The sequence below is a fragment of the Urocampus carinirostris genome, chromosome 18 (assembly GCF_059441175.1).
Source record: "Urocampus carinirostris isolate Australia breed hairy pipefish chromosome 18, RoL_Ucar_1.0, whole genome shotgun sequence".
Taxonomy (NCBI): Eukaryota; Metazoa; Chordata; class Actinopteri; order Syngnathiformes; family Syngnathidae; genus Urocampus; species Urocampus carinirostris.
In genome coordinates, this window is record NC_142366.1 from 19,273,001 (window position 1) to 19,294,636 (window position 21,636).

At 39.2% G+C, this 21,636-nt stretch overlaps 1 protein-coding gene across 2 annotated transcripts in view; it reads left to right on the forward strand.

Annotated features, from left to right (window-relative positions):
• oplah (5-oxoprolinase, ATP-hydrolysing) overlaps positions 1 to 21,636 on the forward strand; it is a 56,450-nt gene that overhangs the window by 16,313 nt on the left and 18,501 nt on the right. For both annotated transcript variants that reach the window (XM_088322406.1, XM_088322407.1), the window contains exons 9-20: positions 1,813 to 1,880; positions 1,986 to 2,161; positions 3,540 to 3,680; positions 3,757 to 3,869; positions 4,661 to 4,831; positions 5,559 to 5,696; positions 7,379 to 7,517; positions 12,093 to 12,205; positions 15,954 to 16,105; positions 16,176 to 16,336; positions 21,251 to 21,352; positions 21,429 to 21,603. In XM_088322406.1, coding sequence (XP_088178532.1) covers positions 1,813 to 1,880; positions 1,986 to 2,161; positions 3,540 to 3,680; positions 3,757 to 3,869; positions 4,661 to 4,831; positions 5,559 to 5,696; positions 7,379 to 7,517; positions 12,093 to 12,205; positions 15,954 to 16,105; positions 16,176 to 16,336; positions 21,251 to 21,352; positions 21,429 to 21,603 — 1,649 coding nt within the window. The remainder of the gene's footprint in view (positions 1 to 1,812; positions 1,881 to 1,985; positions 2,162 to 3,539; positions 3,681 to 3,756; positions 3,870 to 4,660; positions 4,832 to 5,558; positions 5,697 to 7,378; positions 7,518 to 12,092; positions 12,206 to 15,953; positions 16,106 to 16,175; positions 16,337 to 21,250; positions 21,353 to 21,428; positions 21,604 to 21,636) is intronic.

Consider the following 21,636-nt stretch of genomic DNA (forward strand, 5'->3'; position numbering starts at 1 on the left):
AACCAATGATGAAAGGGGTTCTTAAAGTAAAATGCAACAATAGTATTTTTTGTTTTTTTGGGGGGCTCTTTCAATGTATTTGTGAACTTTTCTTCCAATAGTTTATACTTTTCTTTAATTGTGTATGCTTAATCATATTGATAGAATAAATTGTTTCGTTCACAATCATCCATGCCAGTTCGAGGTCACTGTTCTGCCTTTGACGAACATATAGAGTGGTCTCGGAGCGCTCTCTCTTGGTTAACACGTTAATTGTTGCTTGGACGAAAAAGGCAAAACTTTGACAGCAGCAAAGACGCCGACTTTTGAATGCTTGTTGCGAATCCTTTTTTGTTTGTCGCTCACAATTTGATTAACATTAGTGGTGAAACCAAAAGTCAATATGTTGTTTGATGTTCTATTAAATACGTTATTTTAAATGTATTTGTTTATGTTTTATGTCACCCTTGCTCTTACTGTAGTTTTAAATCCATCTGCCTGATAATCCTGTGCACCTTATACTTTTGTGAAAAATAAGAACAAAAGACTAATTTTTGGGTGGTGTGCCTTTAAAATCCGGTGGGCTTTATGGTGTGGAAGATAGGGTAGTCTTGCAGTGCAATAATGATCATGATGTTTGTAAAAAAATGTGAGAGATCTACCTATCTATTTATCTACCCTGGTCATATCCCTTGAGAGGGGGTGACCGGCAACAAGACAAACACATAAGCAAAAACTAGGAAAAAGTTGTAAAAAACACACACACATTTTTTGGGGACCATGGCCAACCCAACTGCCCAAACACCCAAACAAGTTAAGCACCTCGGCACCCTAGTCGGTTATGCTTTCGTCCCTCCTGATGAAACGGGACACCAGAAAGCGGCCATGTCAATCGGTCAGGCTGACACAACACACTCTTCTGTTCAACAGCAGGGCCCGACAGCTTTCTCTGGTTTACCCCTGCCGTATCATACGGGTGCCCTGCCCATCCCTTAGAACACGTCCAAACATCCCACTATTTTTTCACAACACCTCTCCACTCGTTCCTACCACCATCAAGAGCTCTAGCTCCCACTATATTTAGACTTCTTTCCTGCAGTGCACTCATAACACCATCCATCCACGTCAATCGCAGCCTTCCTCCTGGTCTCCTTCCATTTACTTCTGCTCTGTAGAGCCTCTTCAACATTCGCTCCTCATCCATCCTCTCCATGTGTCCAAACCAACCGAGTACTCTCTTATCCACACACTTGTTCAGTTCCACTATTACTCCAGGTCTGTCTCTCACAATTTTATTTCTCCATCTATCCAATCTTGTCACTCCTAACATACTCCTCAAACACTTCATCTCAAAACCATTTAATTTTCTTCTAAAAATCTGCGTTCAGGCTCCAAGTCTCTGCACCATACAACACAGTCGGCACAATCACACTCTCATACAGTCCCCTCTTAACATCCATACTCATACTCTTGTTGTTCATCACGCTCCTCAGAGCACCCAAAACCTTGCCTCCTTGATTCACTCTGTGCAATACCTCGCACTCCATTCCACCAACTGCAGCTACATCACAACCCAAGTACCTAAAGCTTTCATCTTCTTCCAGCACCTGTCCATGCAACCTTATTTCTAACTCCATGCCCACTCCGTCACGTGAACACTTTATCACCTTACTCTTCCGAACATTCGCACATAACTTATGCCTATCACACACTCCTCCAAACTCCATCACCAACCAAATGTGAGAGATAAAATCACAATTTGAGGACAATATAGAAAAAAGGGTGGTTACAGTTCATACATATTTCGCCACCTTGATCACTTTTTATTTTTAGGTCAGGTATGTTTGGGGTCGGACCAGAGTCCGCTGGTGCACATCCAGGACCAGCCTGCTATCGTAAAGGTTTGTACGTGACTAAGCTTGCTATAGTTTTGTCCGATACAAAAGAATTATTCCTTACATTGATCCAAATTCATAACATGGATTCGTTTTGGTTTTTGTCCCCAGGTGGCCCTCTGACTGTGACGGACGCTAACTTAGCTCTGGGTCGCCTGCTCCCCTCTTTCTTTCCCAAAATCTTTGGGCCCGGTGAAAATGAACCACTATCCCTGGAGGAAACGATGACGCAATTCCGAAACCTGACTAAAGAAATCAACCAATTCCTGTCTTCTAACCAATCACAAGTACGCTCATTTATCTTGACAGTGCGACTAAATACAATGCATCCTCTGTGTTGTCTATGCCCTTTGATGGAAAATTCCAAAATAGGCATTACACAATTATTATTATTATTAATATTTATTTTAAATCAAGTGATGCTCTTTTTTTGTATTGACAATGTTAATTGTACCTTGGTTACCATACTTTCCGCACTATAAGGTGCACCTAAAAGCCTTTATTTTTTTTCAAAAGCTGACGATGCGCCTTATAATACAGTGCGCCTTATATGTGGATCAATATTAAGTCGCAAAGTCTTGCAACTAAGGCAAGCAGCCGCCGACTATATTTTCCCCCGAAGGCGAAGTAGTCCGCGGTGTATGCTGGGATTTATATACCGGCGTTTCATTTCCTAACCAATGTGTCAATCATCATTTGAATCAGTCACTATTGGCTGAAGTTATTCGGAGGTAAAGGGGGCGGATCCTTTTTATCATTTACAGGCTCGTATAGGCTAAAGGGGCGAAACAAAGCCTGCAATTGGCCGAAAAAGATGAATGTGAATCACACGTTGGGTTGCACTACGGCATAGAGAAAACATTTTTTACTATTCTGTATTTGTAAATATTTTACTCTCCTGGATTTACTACACTCATGGTTGTAAGATGACCATGGTTACATATCATTATTGAACGTGATGGCTGCAAGAGAACTTATATTTTCCCGGTATCTTGTTTTTGAACGATCTTGATGTTTCTGTGATGAGTCTATTTTTAAACTGAATTCAATTCAAAGTGTTTATTGTCATATGCACAGTAAAGAACCCCGTTTCCCTGCACAATAAATGTCTTACTTTGCTGTCCACACAGTTGCCAGCAAAAAATAAAATGGAAACTAAGAAATGTTTGGCATTTCTTGAATCCCAAGGCTTTAACCTTCCGAATTATATTTGGAACGATGCATTTGAGTGTTTGGTGACATCAGACAGACACTCTTTCTGTACATGTCTGAGACACGTATTTGCTTCTTTGCAAGCTTTCGGAATGTTAAGGGGGTAATAAATTTGACTGAACTATCTAACTGTTTTGTCGACGTTCCCATTGTAGCACCTTATAATCCGGTGCGCCTTATGTATGGAACATATAGGACCAAAAACTATTTTTTGGGGGTGCGCCCTATAACCCGGTGCGCCTTATAGTGCGGAAAATACGGTATTTATAGTTCAGCAGAGCCATCTGCTTGACACTTGCAGTAACAATACATTTGATGTTTAACTCATTCACTGCGTGGCTACTTCAACTAAAAACAGACGTTTGACATGCATAACCGTCAATGGCACTAAATATTCCATTGAATTTCCATTGTATAAATGTCAATGGCACTGAATGTGTTCTGTTTTTACAGGCCGGTGCCAACGGCACCAACCAATCAAACAACGGCGCTCTGCCCAACAGCCAATCGGAAATGAATTTGGAAGACGTGGCCATGGGATTCATCCGTGTGGCGAACGAGGCCATGTGTCGGCCTATCCGAGCCCTGACGCAGGTATTGAAAAACACAATGTGGCCTTTTGTATTTGAGTCATTCAAATGTGCCGTTTCCTGTCACGGGTGCATTCTAGGCAAAGGGTCACGACACGTCTCAGCACGTATTGGCCTGCTTTGGGGGTGCCGGTGGACAGCACGCCTGCGCTATTGCCAGATCCCTTGGGATGAAGACCGTCTTTATACATAAGTAATTACATTGTCTTGACTTCTATATTATTTTAAATTATTAAATTATTTTATCAGATAAAAGATCAAATAAAAAAATAATGTATGCTCCCTGCACGACTGAGGAACGTTTTGTTCAGCAAAGATACAAACCGATTGGCCATTTAATTGGTAAAGAAACAAAACAATAATAAGATAAAAAATACAAATCACGAATGCTTCTGGCACAAAGGAGGAACATTTTGGACAGCAGAGATTCACGGACATTGATTTGCACCTCTTGACTTGAGATTTCTGATGCCAATTGGCCAATTCATATTCTAGCGTCTTTAATACTGTATTTTGATAGTACACCTGTTCTGCGTTATTCTGCATCCCACTGATATTTTTTTATCCCGCTCCTTTCGTCATGTCGCCTAAACAAAGCATATCTCTCTCTCTCTTGCTCTGTTGCTCTTTCACTCTCTCACTCTCTCGCTCTCTCGGTCGGCTAGGCTTTAAATCAATGTGAGCCTAAAAAAAAAAAACATCGACTCATTTAAAATACGTACTGTGGTTCAATTTTTTTTCTTCCTCATTCAGCAAGTCCGCTCTAATGAAGGCCGCCCCCCCCCCAAAAGACTGCAACACTACTTCTTGAGTTTTCACTTTTTTGGGTTGTTCTGGTCCCCATTAACCGTGATAACCGAGGCATCTCTGTAATTATTTTTCCTTAAAATTTAAGGGCCTTTTACACAAGTGCATAATATACATGCATGTATATGGTCTTTTTGAATATTAAAACCAAATAGTCAACCGTTTTTGCTCATTCAGGTACAGCGGTGTGCTGTCTGCATACGGTCTGGCACTAGCCGACGTGGTGGAGGAAGTGCAAGAGCCGTGCTCGCTGCAGTACGAGCGCCGCTTTTTCGCCGAGCTCGACCGGAGAGTGGACGCGCTCTCCAAGCGCTGCCACGACACGCTGCGCTCGCGCGGCTTTAGCAGGTTAGCATTAGCAATGTAGCCCTGTCTCTTTTACAGGGTTTGTATGGGTGCTTGAAATCCTTCAAAATACTTACATTTTAATGATGTGTTTTCAAGAATAGATAAGATGCTTGAAATATTTGCCATGTTTCTTAAAGTCTGCTTGAAAATGACGCTGATATTGCTCATCCGTGGCTTCGCTTTGCCATTACATTTCTTCATGCGCATTAGTTTGTATGGCATTGTCGTATGAAGAGTCATCGCTCCCTATGGAGGACAGGTGATGTTACACCTAAACAAAGTATAATGAAATGTGCATTAGTGCAAGAAATACGTATCAATTATTGACGTTTATTTTGGGCCCTGCAAAAAATGAAGGTAGCGCTTTCCAGTGGTAAATTATAACTTAAATTTCCTCCAACTGAAAATTCAAGATACATATTATCTTACCCAATATCTGTACAGGTAGAGATTTGTCTCAAAAAACTACGGTAATAGATTTGCACTTTACTCAAGATCTAATGGTATGTCTTGATAATTGCACACACAAGATTAAATATCGCATATTTAGATCACAAATCTATTTGTGGCTCTGCAAAAAACATGGTTCGCACCAGATTTTTTTTCTCTTAATAGTACTGGAGGAATTGGAAAAATGTCTGTGAAAGTCCTTAAAAACTGCTTAAGTTTGGCCATAAAAGGTGAACGAACCCTGCATTTGTTGATGTAATCGTCGGTATGTTCTCAGTGACCAGATCACAATTGAGGTTTTTCTCCACCTGCGCTACGAGGGCACCGATTGCGCTCTCATGGTAACCGCAGCCGATCACCCACCGAACAGAGACTCTTCTAAAGCCGGAGACTTCCGCAGTGCCTTTACTCAAAGGTTAGTAGGCCTGCAACTAACGACTATTTCAAAACTAGTTACTAACAATTTTTAGAATAATTGGATTGTGATTCATTTAAATAAATAATAAAAAACATGTAAGCCTTTTTTATCCATGTAAACCAAGAACAGGTATATTAGCAGTAGTAGAACAGTAAATAAAACCAATATGTGCATTTTGGGGTAGTACATTCAACTGCAAAGTCTGTAACAAAAGAACTTAATGACTCTCAACATGTAAACGTTTTTAACAAGTGACTTTTAACGTTTTAACAACGGACATTTGTTCTTGGGACTCCATGATTTCATGTTTGTCAGGCATGGTGTGGCATAACGCTCAAACTATCTTTGATCGCGAAACATACGCATATAAAATGTGCAATACATAAACCGTATTGGCTCGAATGTTACTTGAAGGTTACCAAGGCAAGTCAGACTCTGTTTGGTTAAATGTGCTTCCTCTTTAAATTTTGGTGCATCACCAAGGTACTGCCATGATAAAGTCTGCTCTGCAAACTTTGCAACCAGTCTTTTTATTTACTGTATCCTGGCTAAAATGCTCCCAAACATTAGAAATGTTGGTATCAGTGTGTGATGTTGATGCCAGGATTTCTGTATGTTACGGTTCAAGACTGAGACACTACTTTCAGCAGAGATTATAATCAAGAAAGATGCCCTAGTCTGTTGGAAAAACATGTGGGGCAATAAAAGTTGACAGTGATATCATCGTTGACTACTTCTATTATTGATTTGCGTTAAAACATCGACTAATCATTGCAGCCCTTATAATTAGTATGCTAAGACAGTGTTTCTCCACCAGTGTATTTCTAAGCTTCATAAAAGGGTGAGAAAAAAATCAATCACAATATACAGCTCCAAAGAATTTCAGGGATCAGAATTTTCCGCGGATCCGCGGATTTCCGCTGTTTTTGAACCCCAAAGGCATTCCGACTTTTTCTCTTGCGTAGCAAACAAATTCAAAATCCGACTGTCTCACTCTTTCCTTTATTGCTCTGGCGCACCCTGGCGGCCGTTAGAAAAATTGGCTGCATTGTTGCTCAAGCTGCAGGGACTGAACTGCATTTGAACTTATCTTGCAGTATTTACAAAAAAATCAGTTATGTGGGCAAATTATTTTAATCTTCTAAAAATGTTACTTAAATGATAAATATAAGCATGGTTTTGGACAAGTAAATTGCCTAAAACCCAGGAGCTTGGGGGGGTGACGGGGGGGGGTCCGCCCTGCTTTATTCCTGGACCCTGGCTATTTCAGTTGAAAATGAAAATCTCCATTCTGATCCCTGGAAATTACAGAAATATGGAATACGAGGAATTTTTCATCATTGGGTCAAGGCATAGCTCTCAAATGTCCATACATACAGATTGGTGAGCGCAATAAAAGATTTATGAGCATTAGCTGTGGAGTTCCTCAAGGGTCTGTTTTAAGACATTTGTTGTATTCAATGTATATAAAAGACTTGTGTAATGTATCATTTGAATTAAAATGTATTTCTATTTGCTGATGGCACCACAATAAAAGGGGTTCTGTTACAAATTTACAGGAATTACAGGCAGAAATGACTTTTTGTGCTGTGGCGAAATTAAAAGCCATGGAAAAAGAAACAGTGCGAGAGTTCTGTCATGTCTGCTCTTGTGAGGCTGAGGTTTTTGTTTTTGTCCAGGTATCTTAAGGAGTTTGGCTTCACCATCTCAGAAAGGCCCATCATGGTAGATGACATCCGAGTGAGGGGGTGCGGCAAGTCGGGCATCAAGTTGATGTACAAACCAAAGGAGGGGCGCGGCACAGCCAAACCTGTCACGGTATTTAGTCTGAAATTGATTGGAAACTAGTACTTTCCCTATTAAAAGGGCAAACTTTTCTAACAAAGCAGTAAGTTTTTAATTTTTTGCCAAGTGTTAATGGTATTTTCAATCCCCCCTGGAAATTTCTGTCTTCCACCTAGGACTGGGCGATATGACAAAAGTTATCACGTAAAAAATCGTATTATTTGTCAATAATGATCACAATTATAATTACTTGAGGTTTTTTTCCGCATTTTAAGTGTCATTTTTGCCCCTATGTGAAAGTTTACAAAACCAGATGCTGCTTTAACCAATCTTTAATGTCACAACAAATGTGCATGGTGACAAACTACTACACAGTATTTCACTAATATGAGGAATGTAAAACAAAATTAAAGTTAACAAAATAAGGCAGTGTTTTTCAACCAGTGCGCCGGGGCACACCAGTGTGCCATGAGACTTTGTCTAGTGTGCCGCAGGAAATTTTCCGAGATTATCTTTCCATAAAAAAAGCATACCATTGTTCAGTTTATTTCCTTTTATTCCAGTGGTCAGCCAAAAACCTTTAAACATTCATCTACCCGGCAGCAGTTTTCTATTCTTTTACCCTTTATATATTAATTATGAGGTAGACAGGGAAATGTTATTGATAACTTATTGTGTTTGATGAAGCTGTTCAAGATTGTACTCCAATAGAAATGATACAATTAATCAGTTTAAGAATATTGCTTTTAATTTTACTCATTGGATTGATAATTTCTTGTTTTTAAAAAAAAAACATAAAAAGTTAATGTAGTACAATGAAAAGTCGTTGTACTGGCAGATCTTTTTGCTCATTTTAAGTATTATTTTTATATTTGTTTTTTAGAAGAAGAAAATAAATATGTAGTAAATCTTATAAAGGTTATAAATATAGTAATATCCAAAATTACTGTAATATAATTAACCAAAATAAATAACCTGTATTACCCCCAGATCCACGGTGACCACAAACAATGATAAAAATGGTACACTGTCAATTTAGGCGACATGATCATTTAAGCTTTAAAATTTTTTAAAAAATTGAATTAATTAACATTTTCGACAGAGAGTGTTCGGGAGATTTTTTTTTTCGACTAAAAAAGTGCCTCGGCTCAAAAGAGGTTGAGAAACACTGAAATAAGGTAATATAAATGCAGAAAATTGCACATAATCTGATGTTGGACTGCATTCCAAAAAAAAACAATAAATGCACACACTCATTTTAATTTACACTGAGCAACATGTTAAAGCCATTTGTGCATGAAGTCTTAAGGTGTCTGTTGACAAAATAGACAAAAGAAAATGTTCAGTTTAAGAAATGTTACCTATAAACTAACAAAACAGATATTGCTATAAAGGTTACAGGCCAGAAAAATCAACATGTCCACAGTATCAGGGATTAATGCTGCTCTGTGTCCAACCTGTGGTTGCAGGTGTATGCAGGTAGCACCTATCCAGCTAGCCATGTATTGTTCACTGGACTGGTGCTTGTTGAACGTCCGCTTGCACTCATTTTGGGACTACCGTAAATTCCGGATTATAGAGCGCACCTGATAATAAGCCACACCCACCACATTTAAGAGGATAACCGCTTTTGTACTTACACAAGCCGCACCTGTATATAAGCCGCACGAACCCACATTGAAACATGTAACACAATCACAATATTAACCCAATACCTGTTTTGAGTCCCGCAAGTTTAACTGATCATAAAGTACACAGTTCAAAAACCACAGCCGGCAAAATAATGGAAAATTATACCAGTAGTTAAGATTTGATGCAGACCTGCAGAGTCCGGGTCCCGTTAAAAGTAATCCAAGGAAAAAAAGTGTATACATCCAAAGGTAAGGGTGGGAAAAATATATATCCTCTATAGTCTGCCGTGTCCACAAACACTCACCTTTACCGGTCCCCACTTCCCGTCATCCCCCGCGTCTGTTACGCACCTTCTTTTTAATTGGTCAGTGCAAGACTTATCAGAATAAGTGTCCAAAATAAATAAAAATAAATACATTACAAAAATATACAGTTGCAAATACATATTATACATGGTTACACATATTTACAAAGAAAGACGGTACACCGAGAGAGTTTTCAAAGCTTTAATAATAATATTATAACTTTCATCCCAAACCGTGCCTGTGAAGGGTAGCAAAACGCTCCTAACAACACGCTCGCAATACAGTTAACGGGTCTATCAAAAAAAACATACCGTGCATGTAGAAATCACGGTAAACCGTTCTCATCTTCCTCCCTATAACTGACGTCATCAAAGTTGTTCTCCTTTAGTATGGGAAGGAGACTTTGCCATATAGACGTCGTCCCAGGCTCCCTTATTAAAAAACACGCTAGCAACACGCTCGCAAGCTAAAGTTTGCGTGCAATAGCTCTGTTTCCTTCTTTATCGGACTGCTCGATTGCGTTTAGCTTGTAAGCTGCGTCATGTGCCTTGAACTCGAGCGCCGTTGGCGGCTGTTAGAAAAATTACATAAATTGGCCGCATCACTGAATAAGCCGCAGGGTTGAACGTTTGGGAAAAAAGTAGCGGCTTATAGTCCGGATTTTACGGTAAATTCATACATCCAACAGCGAACTCTATGCCCAAACCACCACGGTTACGATATCCATGTATCACAAATGGAGAAAATGTGGTGGCCGAAATAACAACAGCGGGCGACTCAGTAGTCGATATTCCTGAAAGCATAGCTGTATAATTTATTCCGGTTCATGCAAATTTATCTAAAAAAGGGGTCTCAATTATTGTATACAGAGTTATATTATTAGCATCAAGGTGTCAAAAGACGCTAACATTGTAAGGGTGGATGCAAAATGTTGGCTATCTATGCGGAAGTCAGTTACACAGTACATAGTTCTACACATAGAAATAGATTCAGATTTGTCAGCTTTGACAGACTCTTACTGCAAATGTAAACTTGATTGTTTTCCCTTCTAACAGACCATCACGAGTTTTGGGCTGTCTTTGCAGATAACTTTATAAGTTCATAACCTATGAAAGAATAAACCCATTCCGGAAATTTTTAAGGAGTGTCCAGGTTTCTATTTCATTTTAATGTACCAAATTAACGTGGCAGGGAGGAGCTACACGTCATGAGTTGAAATTGTAAACAAATGAATTTCCAAGCATGTTGTTCTCAGCTCAGGGATGCTGCTGGAAATGTGAATTTCCCTCCGGGGATGAATAAAGTATCTATCTATCTATCTATCTATCTATCTATCTATCTATCTATCTATCTATCTATCTATCTATCTATCTATCTATCTATCTATCTATCTATCTATCTATCTATCTATCTATCTATCTATCTATCTATCTATCTATCTATCTATTTATTACTGTGTATGTAGTTGTTAAAATGGGGGTTGGCTGTGTATGTATGCATCTCGATGGTTGATTTTACATATAATAACAGAAATGAGTCAGGTCCTTTCTAAGACTCTATACGAAAAGGCAACAGCCTGTCAATCAGTCTGGGTACACGCCCATTCTCTGACAGGGAACTTAAGTCTAAAGCCAAACAAAACACTGGACAAGCATGTGGATCACATGTGCATTGTCTGTGATACTAAGATGGCCAACCTGAATCGGCAGCCACGGGCTGTTGTCCGCCTCACGTCTGATTGGCTGAAAATAAGCGCTGTCGGATGTATGAATTGGTTTTCCTTCAGCATTTTCTAGAAGGCGATACTGTTTTAAATGGTGGAATAATTTTGTTGTGTTGGTTGGCACATGTTGTCGACATTGTTGGAAGTTCCTAGTTTTTTATTTTTTATTAGAACATTGGATAGAACACTCTATCCTGTGTTCTGTAAATTAGGTAACCAAAATACCCCTAAACAACTGAAGATGAATAAACATGACTTGAGGATGAGGGGCCTCTCCTGTTTATGACTCTTTCAGCATGCTTTGAGTGGGTCTCCTGAGTAATTCCTTTGTCTCTTTATCACTCAGTTGTAGTTCTTCCTCTTTCACTGTGTAAGCTACTATTCCTGTAAAATGATTGGCTGGTCCTCATCACCTTCATCTCCTGAATGTTGATCTGGAACTTGCATCAGCGGCCCTATTTTCTCTAGTGTTCAGGTGGTGTAGTTACAGTTTAAACTATAGACTTTTATCAAACGTTTTTATTCTTGAAAAAAATATATGACTATAATTATTGTTAGAGTTTTATCGCCCAGGCCTAGTTCCACCACAGTTCGACAACGTCTACCAGTATCGGATACAGGGGTGGCCAACCCGGTCCTCGAGATCCGCATGGGCTGCATTTTTTGGAGGTTTCTCTTCTTCAACTCGGGTAATGCAAATTTTCAGCTTGGTAGCAAGCGGTGTGGGAGCTTGATCATGCTACAGGTGACTGGAATCAGCTGAATTAGAGCAGAGAAACACCAAAAACATGAAGGACGTGCGTCTTGAGGACCAGGTTGGCCACACCTGATCTAATATGTCATTTTAAGCATTTTTTAAGGGGAAAACTTTTTGGTGAGTTGCCACTGGTGTGTCTTATCCCAAAATATGTCTAATGACAAAGTGGCACTTCTTTTTGTTCTTCCTAGACAACAAAATGTTACTTTGAGGATGGATACCATGACACTGCTGTGTATCTGTGGGAGGAGCTTAACTGCGGTCACACCATCCCAGGACCTGCCATTATTATTGACAAAAACAGGTACAGACACTTCAGTTAAATTGATTTGCACACTTCTCCATTTATATATTTACCGTATTTTCACATCCATAAGGCGCACCATACTAAAAGGCACAGTATCATTTTGTCTGCACATTAGGCGCGTCTGATGTTAGAGCACGGACTTAATATACAATCCATGCACAAAAACTTCACCCTTTAAGTTATCTTGGTATCCTCTATTATAAAGGTGTCCTCTACTACGTCAACATTATACCAACAACGCACATACTTACTCAAGCATGTGTATTTCAAAATACAGTGAGAGCAAAGCTGAGTTTTGTTTGGCTTTATCAAGTTTTGACAAATTACTCACATTATTTTAATCATCAATAAGCGTGAGCATGGTAAAAAACACAGATAACGCAAGCGCAAAAATATAGCGTGAACAAAACTTTTTTACCATTAATTGTCATTCAATCAAGTCCTCATCCTCTGTTTCTGAAAAGAACAACTGCACTGAATCTACATTAAACGTCCCAGGTTAAGTTTGTATTTTGTGTCACTGGTAACGATGCGGGCGTTTGCAAAAGCACAGTCAAAATAGACACGTTAGCCTTAGCATCTACAATGAACTAGCAAAATGTGGCGTGACTTGTACTGTGCTCCCTTCGATTCTTCGTGAAACGGTACATGCGAGGTTGAGGTGGGTAGCGTACAATGTTCCCTGTAATTTTCCACAGGTCTGAGCGTTCACACAAAGTCAGTGAGCAACGCTTGAAACAACAGTGAGCAACCATAATCCCAAGTGGGGCAAGATAATTAATTATCAAACATGTCCTAAATATTTTGCTGAGTTTCCGGCAATGCAAAATTATTTTTCTCTTTTGAATGATTTGACTCATGTACTATTGCAAAGGTTGTACGGCCTACAATCGTCATTTGTTCTTTCACACGATATCCATTTCTTTTTATTTCCTGATGTATTTTGTCGCATAATATTAACATTTTTGGGGGGCTTATTTAGTCGGTTATAGGATACAGAATTGTACTTAATCACATTTTTAGTGGAAGTACAATGTTGGCAACAAGATTCACTTGATATAATTGGAAATTATTTGAATGCAACACAAACTTTTACTTCTTTTTTCCGTGTTTTTTTTCAACTTTTTTTTAAATTCCTTTAAAAAAATCTCATTGTGTTTATTTTTTCCAAGATGTTACTTTTTTCTATTTGTTCTCTATTTACTTTTCTTTTCTTCTGGCTTTTTCCTAAATTTTTCCTTCTTTTTTTCTCTTCCTTTTGTTTCTTTTTTTCTCAGCTTTTCACTACTTTTTCATTTTGGTATTTTTTTTCTTTTTGTTCTATTCACCCCTTCCTTTAAGTCATTTTGTGCATAATTTTACATAATATTTGGTCATGTTGGGATTAAAGAAGCAAAAACAACCTGAAAAGCCTTTTAGGACACAAAAGAGCCGGTTCCTTTTAGTGAGCTGAGCCGAAAAAGCCGGTTCTCGACAAACTCTACTAACTTAGCTCAACTTCGTTTTACTTCGACTCGACTTCAAAATACCGCATTTAGGACGTCGGGGGAACCCGTGTATTTTTACCTTCATGCACTGTAATTTTGACTTAAGTCGCTTCTTAATTAGTAATTTTGAGCCCTCATTTTTGTGCGCTGGCTAGATTTTTTTGTGCGCTGAGAATGTGCGAGCAGTGCGCAATTGCGCACACGCGCAGCTTAGAGAGAACACTGGTAACATCATCCAAATACTTGAGTAAAAGTAAATAAGAACTTAGTGAAAAGATTACTCAAGTACTGAATAATTGTAGTTACGTTGTATTTTTTAATTTATTTTAAAAAACAGATTATCAAATGATCAAAGTACATCCAATCAACGAAAAAATGCATTTAATTCAAAATTAAATTGAAAATAATCAACGGAAATGTAAGTGCCTTAATAGACAATAAAGTGAAAATAGTATAAATCAAATAAATACATGATGAACATGTAGCAGCAATACTTTTCTTCACAGGCTCTTCTAGCATCACAACAAGCTAGCCCATGAACTCGAACAAAGAAGACATTGCATATTGTAGCTGGTGCTTTGCACCCTTTTTAAGGGGAACATGCTTTTGATGTTAGGCCAGGGGTGCTCATCCTCTTCTGTGTTTTCATAGTCAGTATTACTGAGCGACATTTTCTTGCTTTTTCATCCTAAAACAACTTTTCTCATGCTGAAATTGAATATGGTGACAAGGCTGCTTTGTCTGATTGGTAAACATGGTTGAGCCTGGCAGAGTTCTGCATCAAATTTAATGCGCCTTAGCGGAGACAGATAGACGCGTACTTACGTGAAGGGCATCTATTAAGTAACGAAGTAACGACCTCAATGTTGCCTAATGTAGCGGAGCCAAAGTACCGTTTTTTTCTTCACAAAGTTACAAAAGTAAAAGTATAGGGATTTAAAAATACTCCTAGTAGTACTGAATTTCCACAAACTAATGAATGTAACAGATTAAATGAACTGCATTACTACCTACCTCTGATGAGAGGTAATGCACACTAATAGACAGTATGCCGAAGCAAGAAATACAGTGGAAAAGCACTGTCACGATTGCAACACCAGCGCTAAGGAATGTGCCAAGCAGCTAAAAGCAAAATGCTGCTCACCAGTCTAGATGCTTGCAGATAGACTGAGTGAGCGAGGCTAGAGATGAGCACACAAGGAGGCACAGTTTGATGACGTGGAACCCAAATGACACAACACCCACATACTGAAGATCTTCTTTATGCACATAATCACTCACACTACCCCTTCAATGTTCCTTTGGTGTTCTTTACTTCACACCTACAACACCTACACACAGGGCGCACCGCACTATAGGGCACGCAACATGTTTTGAAGAAAATCTAATACTTTTAGTTGTGAGAATACTGTCAATCTTTTATATTTGACTTAGTTTTGTATTTTATCATTTTAATATTCGTAATATTCTTTAATGTATGAATTGTTGGGAATTAAATATCAAAATGTACCGTTTACCAAATTGTTCGAATTAGTTATCTGACATTAACCAAACACAACCTACATTCACGCAACAATTTATGCACGCTCATTTCTTGATGGAAGAGGAACAAGAGAGCCGACATTTCCACACGGGGGCAGATTTATTTTCCCCAACAATAGAACTGAGTGAACTCCATCGAATACGGACGAATTAGTGACGACGTTGGAGTCTCTGGGAAGCCCTCTTCTGACGCTCTCTCCTTATTGGCCCACGTTTCCCCGCAAGATGGTGTGCCGGCTCCTCCCATGGGCGCGGCAATGAAGCCCAACGTGAGCTTCACAATCTCAGAGACGAGCGTCCCGATGTCTGTGGTTCCTCAAAACAACGGAGAGCGTTTCTCAAAACAATGCCTGCCGCCCCCGTCATCAGGGCCTTTCGGCGTCTGGATGTGCTGATTATCTTATCAGCCTTACGTCCCGTTCCCGCCATTCCTGTAAACAATATTTCCTACCAGGGTGCCCTGAACTTTCACTGCTCTTTGAATAATGGCACAGTCAGTAAATAACTACAGCACTAAACTCTAATAAATGTAACTTGTATTCAATTGTATAAAATCCTTTATAGTCATATGTATAAAATCCTTCGACATGTATATAGTTTTTTAGTTCTATTACGCTGGCAACTGTGTGGAAAGCAAAGTAAGAATTTCATTGTGCAGGGAATCGTGGTTCTTTACTGTGCATATGACAAGAATGAATTGAATATTTCATCTTCAGCACCATCCTGGTGGAGCCTTGCTGCGAGGCCTACTTGACCGAAAGAGGCGACATGTGCATGACTGTCGGCGCCGACCCTCACTGCGCTGTGGGCACGGAACTCAACACGGTGCAGCTCTCCATTTTCTCACACCGCTTCATGAGCATAGCAGGTGGGCTGACGACACTTCCGACCAAGAGCTCCGAATACGCATATCCTGAAGTTTTGGCCCCTGTGCGTAGAACAAATGGGAAGGGTACTGCAGAGAACTTCCATTTCTACCAACATCAAGGAGCGTCTGGATTTCTCCTGCGCTGTGTTTGGACCAGATGGTGGTCTGGTTTCGAACGCCCCCCATATTCCCGTGCATCTTGGTGCCATGCAGGAGACTGTTCAGTACCAGGTGGGTGCTGTGAACCTTCACTGCTTTGTGAGACCTTGTCTGATGTGCCGTCTATTGTGCTAAATTGCAAAAAAGCATGCCATTGTTCAGTCTCTTTGATTTGTTCCAGTGATCAGCTGAGTAACTCTAACATTTATCAATATCAGCAGGTAGCAGGGATAATTTTTTTTTCTCGTTGTGACTTTAATTATCTGCTAATATAAGGTGGTACAGATGCTGCCCTACTTACGATCGTTGAATTTGTTCGTAAGTCGCTTTAGTGCCATATTTTGTATGTTTAAGGTTTATATAAGTGTATTTAAGGCTTGTATAAGTAAACTGTATTGTTTGTACTCTAAATAATAAACGTTTTATAAGATATATTTGCTCTATAAAGATAAAGTTTAGAGTTAAACTTACTTTTGGAAAATGCGCTTCAAGAGGTCCTTCTCCGTGGTAAAATGTGGCCGAAAAAAAAAGCGTTCCAACCATTTTCTCAACCGCACCAAGCTTTCTTATTCCACTTTAATTCCAAACGATACGGCTCTCCTCTTCTTTACACTTTACACCAACCATATTGAATGGATGCACGAGATATTAATCAATAAAAACGTTCTTAGCGCGCTGGAGATACAGTATATGTAGTATGTTTACACACAAACTAGGAAGTAGAAGCTGGATTTCTTCTTCGGGGTGCATGCTGGGTGACCTCTCATAGAGCCACACGCTGGAAAAAAGCACTACAGTACTGTCCTGTACACGAAAAAGGGTGCACACAATACAAAATATAACTTATAGCAATGTCATCCTGAAAGAAATGTTCGTATCTACAATTTTTCGTAAGTTGAATGGTCGTAAGTAGGGGAGCGTCTGTACAGTATATTTAATAACGTATCCTTTTTGATGAAGCTGTTTAAGATTGCGCTTAAAAAAAAAAAAAAAATTAAATTAAATAAAATTCTTACAAACTTAGTTATTATTAAACTATAATTAAACAACTGAAGAGTTAGAAGCTAGAAATAAAATTGGGTTCCATTTTTGCTCATTTTAAGTATAATTTGTTATTTTTCCAGAAAAAAAAACGAAAACAAATATATTAAACCTGAAAAACAAGTTACCGTATTTTCCGCACTAAAAGCCTTTATTTTTTTCAAAAGCTGACCATGCGCCTTATAATACAGTGCGCCTTATTTATGGGTCAATATTAAGTCGCAAAGTCTTGCAACTAACTTGCAGCCGCCGACTAAATTTTCCCCCGAACGCCAAGTAGTCCGCGGTGTATGCTGGGATTTATTTACCAGCGTTTCATTGGCTAACCAATGTGTCAATCATCATTTGAATCGATCACTATTGGCTAAAGTTATTCGGAGGTAAAGGGGCGGATCCTTTTTATCATTTACAGGCTGGCATAGGCTAAAGCAGCAAAACAAAGCCTGCAATTGGCCGAAAAAGGGTTGACGGCATAGAGAAAGCATTTTTTACTATTCTGTATTTGTAAATATTTTATTCTCCTGGATTTACTAAACTCACGGATATAAGAGGACCATGGTTGCACATTATTATTGAACACAACGACTTCGGTGAGCTACTCCGGCTATATATTTTCCCTGTCTCTTGTTTCAGACTGAACTCGATGTTTCTGTGATAAGCGGTGCAGATAATAGATGGAATGGAGTGTCTATTTTTAAATTAAACTCAATTCCAAGTGTTTATTGTCATATGCACAGTAAAGTTGCGAGCGAAAAAGAAAATAGAAACTAAGGAATGGTTGGCATTTCTTGAATCCCAAGACTTTAACCTTCCGAATGATATTTGGAACGATGATTTGAGTGACATTGTACGGACACCGCATCCGCACGTGTTCTCGACACGTATTTGCTTCTTTGCAAGCTTTGGGAATGTTAAGGGGGTAATCAGTTGACGTCGACGTTCCCATTGTAGCGCCTTATAATCCGGTGTGACTTATGTATGTCAAATATAGGACCAAAATTTTTTTTTTCGGGGTGCGCCCTATAACCCGGTGCGCCTTATAGTGCGGAAAATACGGTAAATTATAAATCCAAAATTACGGCAAAGTTATGAACCACAAATGTTAAGAAAACCAAAGTTGTCTAAGCTGAAAATCATATTTTACTATATAAAAATAATTTATTTCATAATAGCATTTTTGAGCGCCATTTTTTGTCAAAAGTAGACGAAAAGAAACGTCATACCAAACCAGCAAAATAAAAGAATGATAGCCGCTAAATATTGAATTTCATATTTCAGAATGGATTGAAATGTTTAAAATTTTAAATGTGTTTTCCTATTAGCATTAAAGAGTGCCGTTTAACGTTGAAAGTTGTTCTTAGACAAAAAGATATTGCTCATCAAATCGATGTTACTTCAAGTATCCAATAGATAACACTAATGCACCATAGAAGCAGGGGCGTCAAACATGCGGCCCGGGGGCCAGATCAGGCCCGCCAAGGGATTGAATCCGGCCCGCGAGACAACGCTCAGAGAAGCGCAAGAGAAAGACGAGCTGCAGGTTGAAATATGTCCACTTGATGTTGCCAAAGCCAGGTGCCTCGAACAAAGACACTCTACTTGTATGTATTTATTGCTCTCTCTCTCTCTCTCTCTCTCTCTCTCTCTCTCTCTCTCTCTCTCTCTCTCTCTCTCTCTCTCCCTCTCCTCTCCTCTTCTCTCTCTCTCTCTCTCTCTCTCTCTATCTCACTCTTTTTCCCCTCTCTTTTTGTCTCTTGCTGTCTCTCTCTTTCACTTTCTCTGTCTCTCTTTTTCTCTTTCTTTGCTTCTAATTGTTTCTTTCTCTATCTCTCGTTGTCTTTTTACCTTCTTTTGCTCTCTCTTCCATTTTTCCTTCTCTTTCTTGTCTCTTTCTCTTGCTTTCCCATTCTCTTCTTCTCCTATTATATCTTTCTCTCCCTTTTTCCTCTCCTTCTCTCTTTCTATTTCTCTTTGGATATCTTTCTTTCCCCCCTCTCTCATTATTGGTGTTTATCTGTTTTTTCTCACGTTCTCTCTCTCTTTTTCTATGTTTCTCTCTCTCTCTCTATCTCTCTCTCTCCCTTTCTCTCATTCTTTGTCCCACCCTCTTTTTCTCTGCTTTGCTTTGTCTTATTTCTTTCTCTATTTCTTTCTTTCTAATCTACTAGTCCGGCCCCCGAGAGAATGTTTGTGCTATCTTGTGGCCCCCAAGGTAAATTGAGTTCGACACCCCTGATAGAAGCATAATTAAAAAAGCACTTCTTGTCAGATAATCACCTGCAGTTTTAAATATGTCCACTGGATGTCGCCAAAGCTGTGCAACTCCAAACTACCCTCTGTAGCTGTATATGCTGAATACCAGAGTACATTTGTGGAAACGCCCATCCCGGTGTTAATTTTATTTAAAATAAAAGTCTTTGTTTAAGAGGATCCGATTGCACTCACCTGGATTTCTTAGCTTTGATCCCTTTGTGCACCCCTATAAAAACTACTCTTTTAATTGTGCTCATGGCCAAGATTGAAAAATAGGGCTTTTGAAAATAAATCATATTTATCCAGATATTACATTTTGTGCAGTAGAACACTTCTGAAGTAACCCTATTGCATGGAGTTTTTCAATCAAATTTAATGCTTAAAAGGGGAGGTATTCCTTTGCTATTACTCTTAAAAGTTTTTATTCATAATTTAATATATTTGTATATTTACGTGTTTCAAGATCAATTGAATTAAATGGTTCCTTTTTAAATAAATAGACAATGAAACACAATGGATGGGCTCATGTTATCTATTTTTCTCGTGTTTTGCTGAGGTATCGGATTTAAGACTCTCTATTGTCTAATAAAAAGAGATTAAATACTTACCTCGTGACTCAAAAGTGTGCCCACCCCTGCTTTATACTGTCAATTTTGGCAAAATGATCATTTAAAGATGGGATGCATAGTTTGAGGCGCCCTTAAAACATCTTAAAATAAATATTTTCTCGATTAAGTATGTATTAACAATGCCGAACTGAGTTCAAAGAGCCTTTATTTTATAAAAAATCACTGCGCCTTATCCCACTTTAATCATCTGTGTTCCGGCCAAAAAACGCATTACGCTAAAGGGAAAGAAGTAGAGGATTTGGGGGCGGGGGCACACAGAGTGATATTACGCGAGTGGTTGTGGTTTTCTTTTATTCAAGGATGAAAACGGTGAAAGTAACAAAAGAACTGTTTCAAATACAGTCCGAATTCCAGCACCCAACCCCAAAAAGATGAAAAAGGGAGAGTTTATCTGAGCGCATCCAAGAATTTCACATACTTGCACGCGCAACAAAGGAGCTTCACTGATGATTTCAGCTAGACATGGCATCACAATGTGGGATATTTTGAAGTCACATACACCACCTTTAAGCTTAAAAACATAACACTGGTTGACAAATTAAGTTTATTCAAGCACATCTAAAAATGTCACATACTTGTCAGTATTTAATTTTTGAAAATTTCTTATGAATGATGTGTCAGAAAAGGGAAAAATATGCGCCCCGGCTCCCAGAAGACTCGCAAACACTGCCATAAACATTTGTATCATCTTCATTTGACAATGAAAATGGTGAAAGTAAGAAAAGGACTGTTTCAAGTAACAGTCCAAATGCCAACCCAAACCGCCAAAAAGTTGAAAAATTAAGTTTATTCAAGCACATCTAAAAATGTCACATACTTGTCAATCGGCCATCTTAGTCCTGGCCGCGTGACCCCCTTCCCAAGAGGGGAGCTTTTGGGCACTTGGAACGCGGGTAGAAGAGAAGTAGAAAGCTGTTTGCGCTTCTCCTTTTAAAGTGATGATGTCACAGTCACTGGTGGCGGGTCCTGTGACCGGTGAATTCCAAGTGATGCTTTTCAATATAAAGTTCTCAAAGGCTATACAAATAAACATGACCTGACTTGACTTGACTTTCCCGTTTAGATCAAGTCTCTGGGGGATCAAATCAAAGAAGGAGATGTGATTCTGAGCAACCACCCATGCGCTGGCGGCAGTCACCTTCCGGATCTCACAGTCATCACTCCGGTCAGTCATTGGTCTTCAGAATCACATTTTTATTCTTTATCATCCCTCCAAGAGAACTTCCCTGCCTCCCTTTCAGGTGTTTCGGAAAGGCGTTGCGGGACCGGTATTCTTTGTAGCCAGCAGGGGTCACCACGCGGACATCGGAGGCATCACTCCCGGTTCCATGCCGCCGCACTCCACCTCTCTGCAGCAAGAGGGCGCCGTCTTCATTTCCTTCAAACTGGTCACAGGCGGAGTCTTTCAAGAAAAAGGTGGGAACTAAATGTTAACTTGTATTTCTCTTT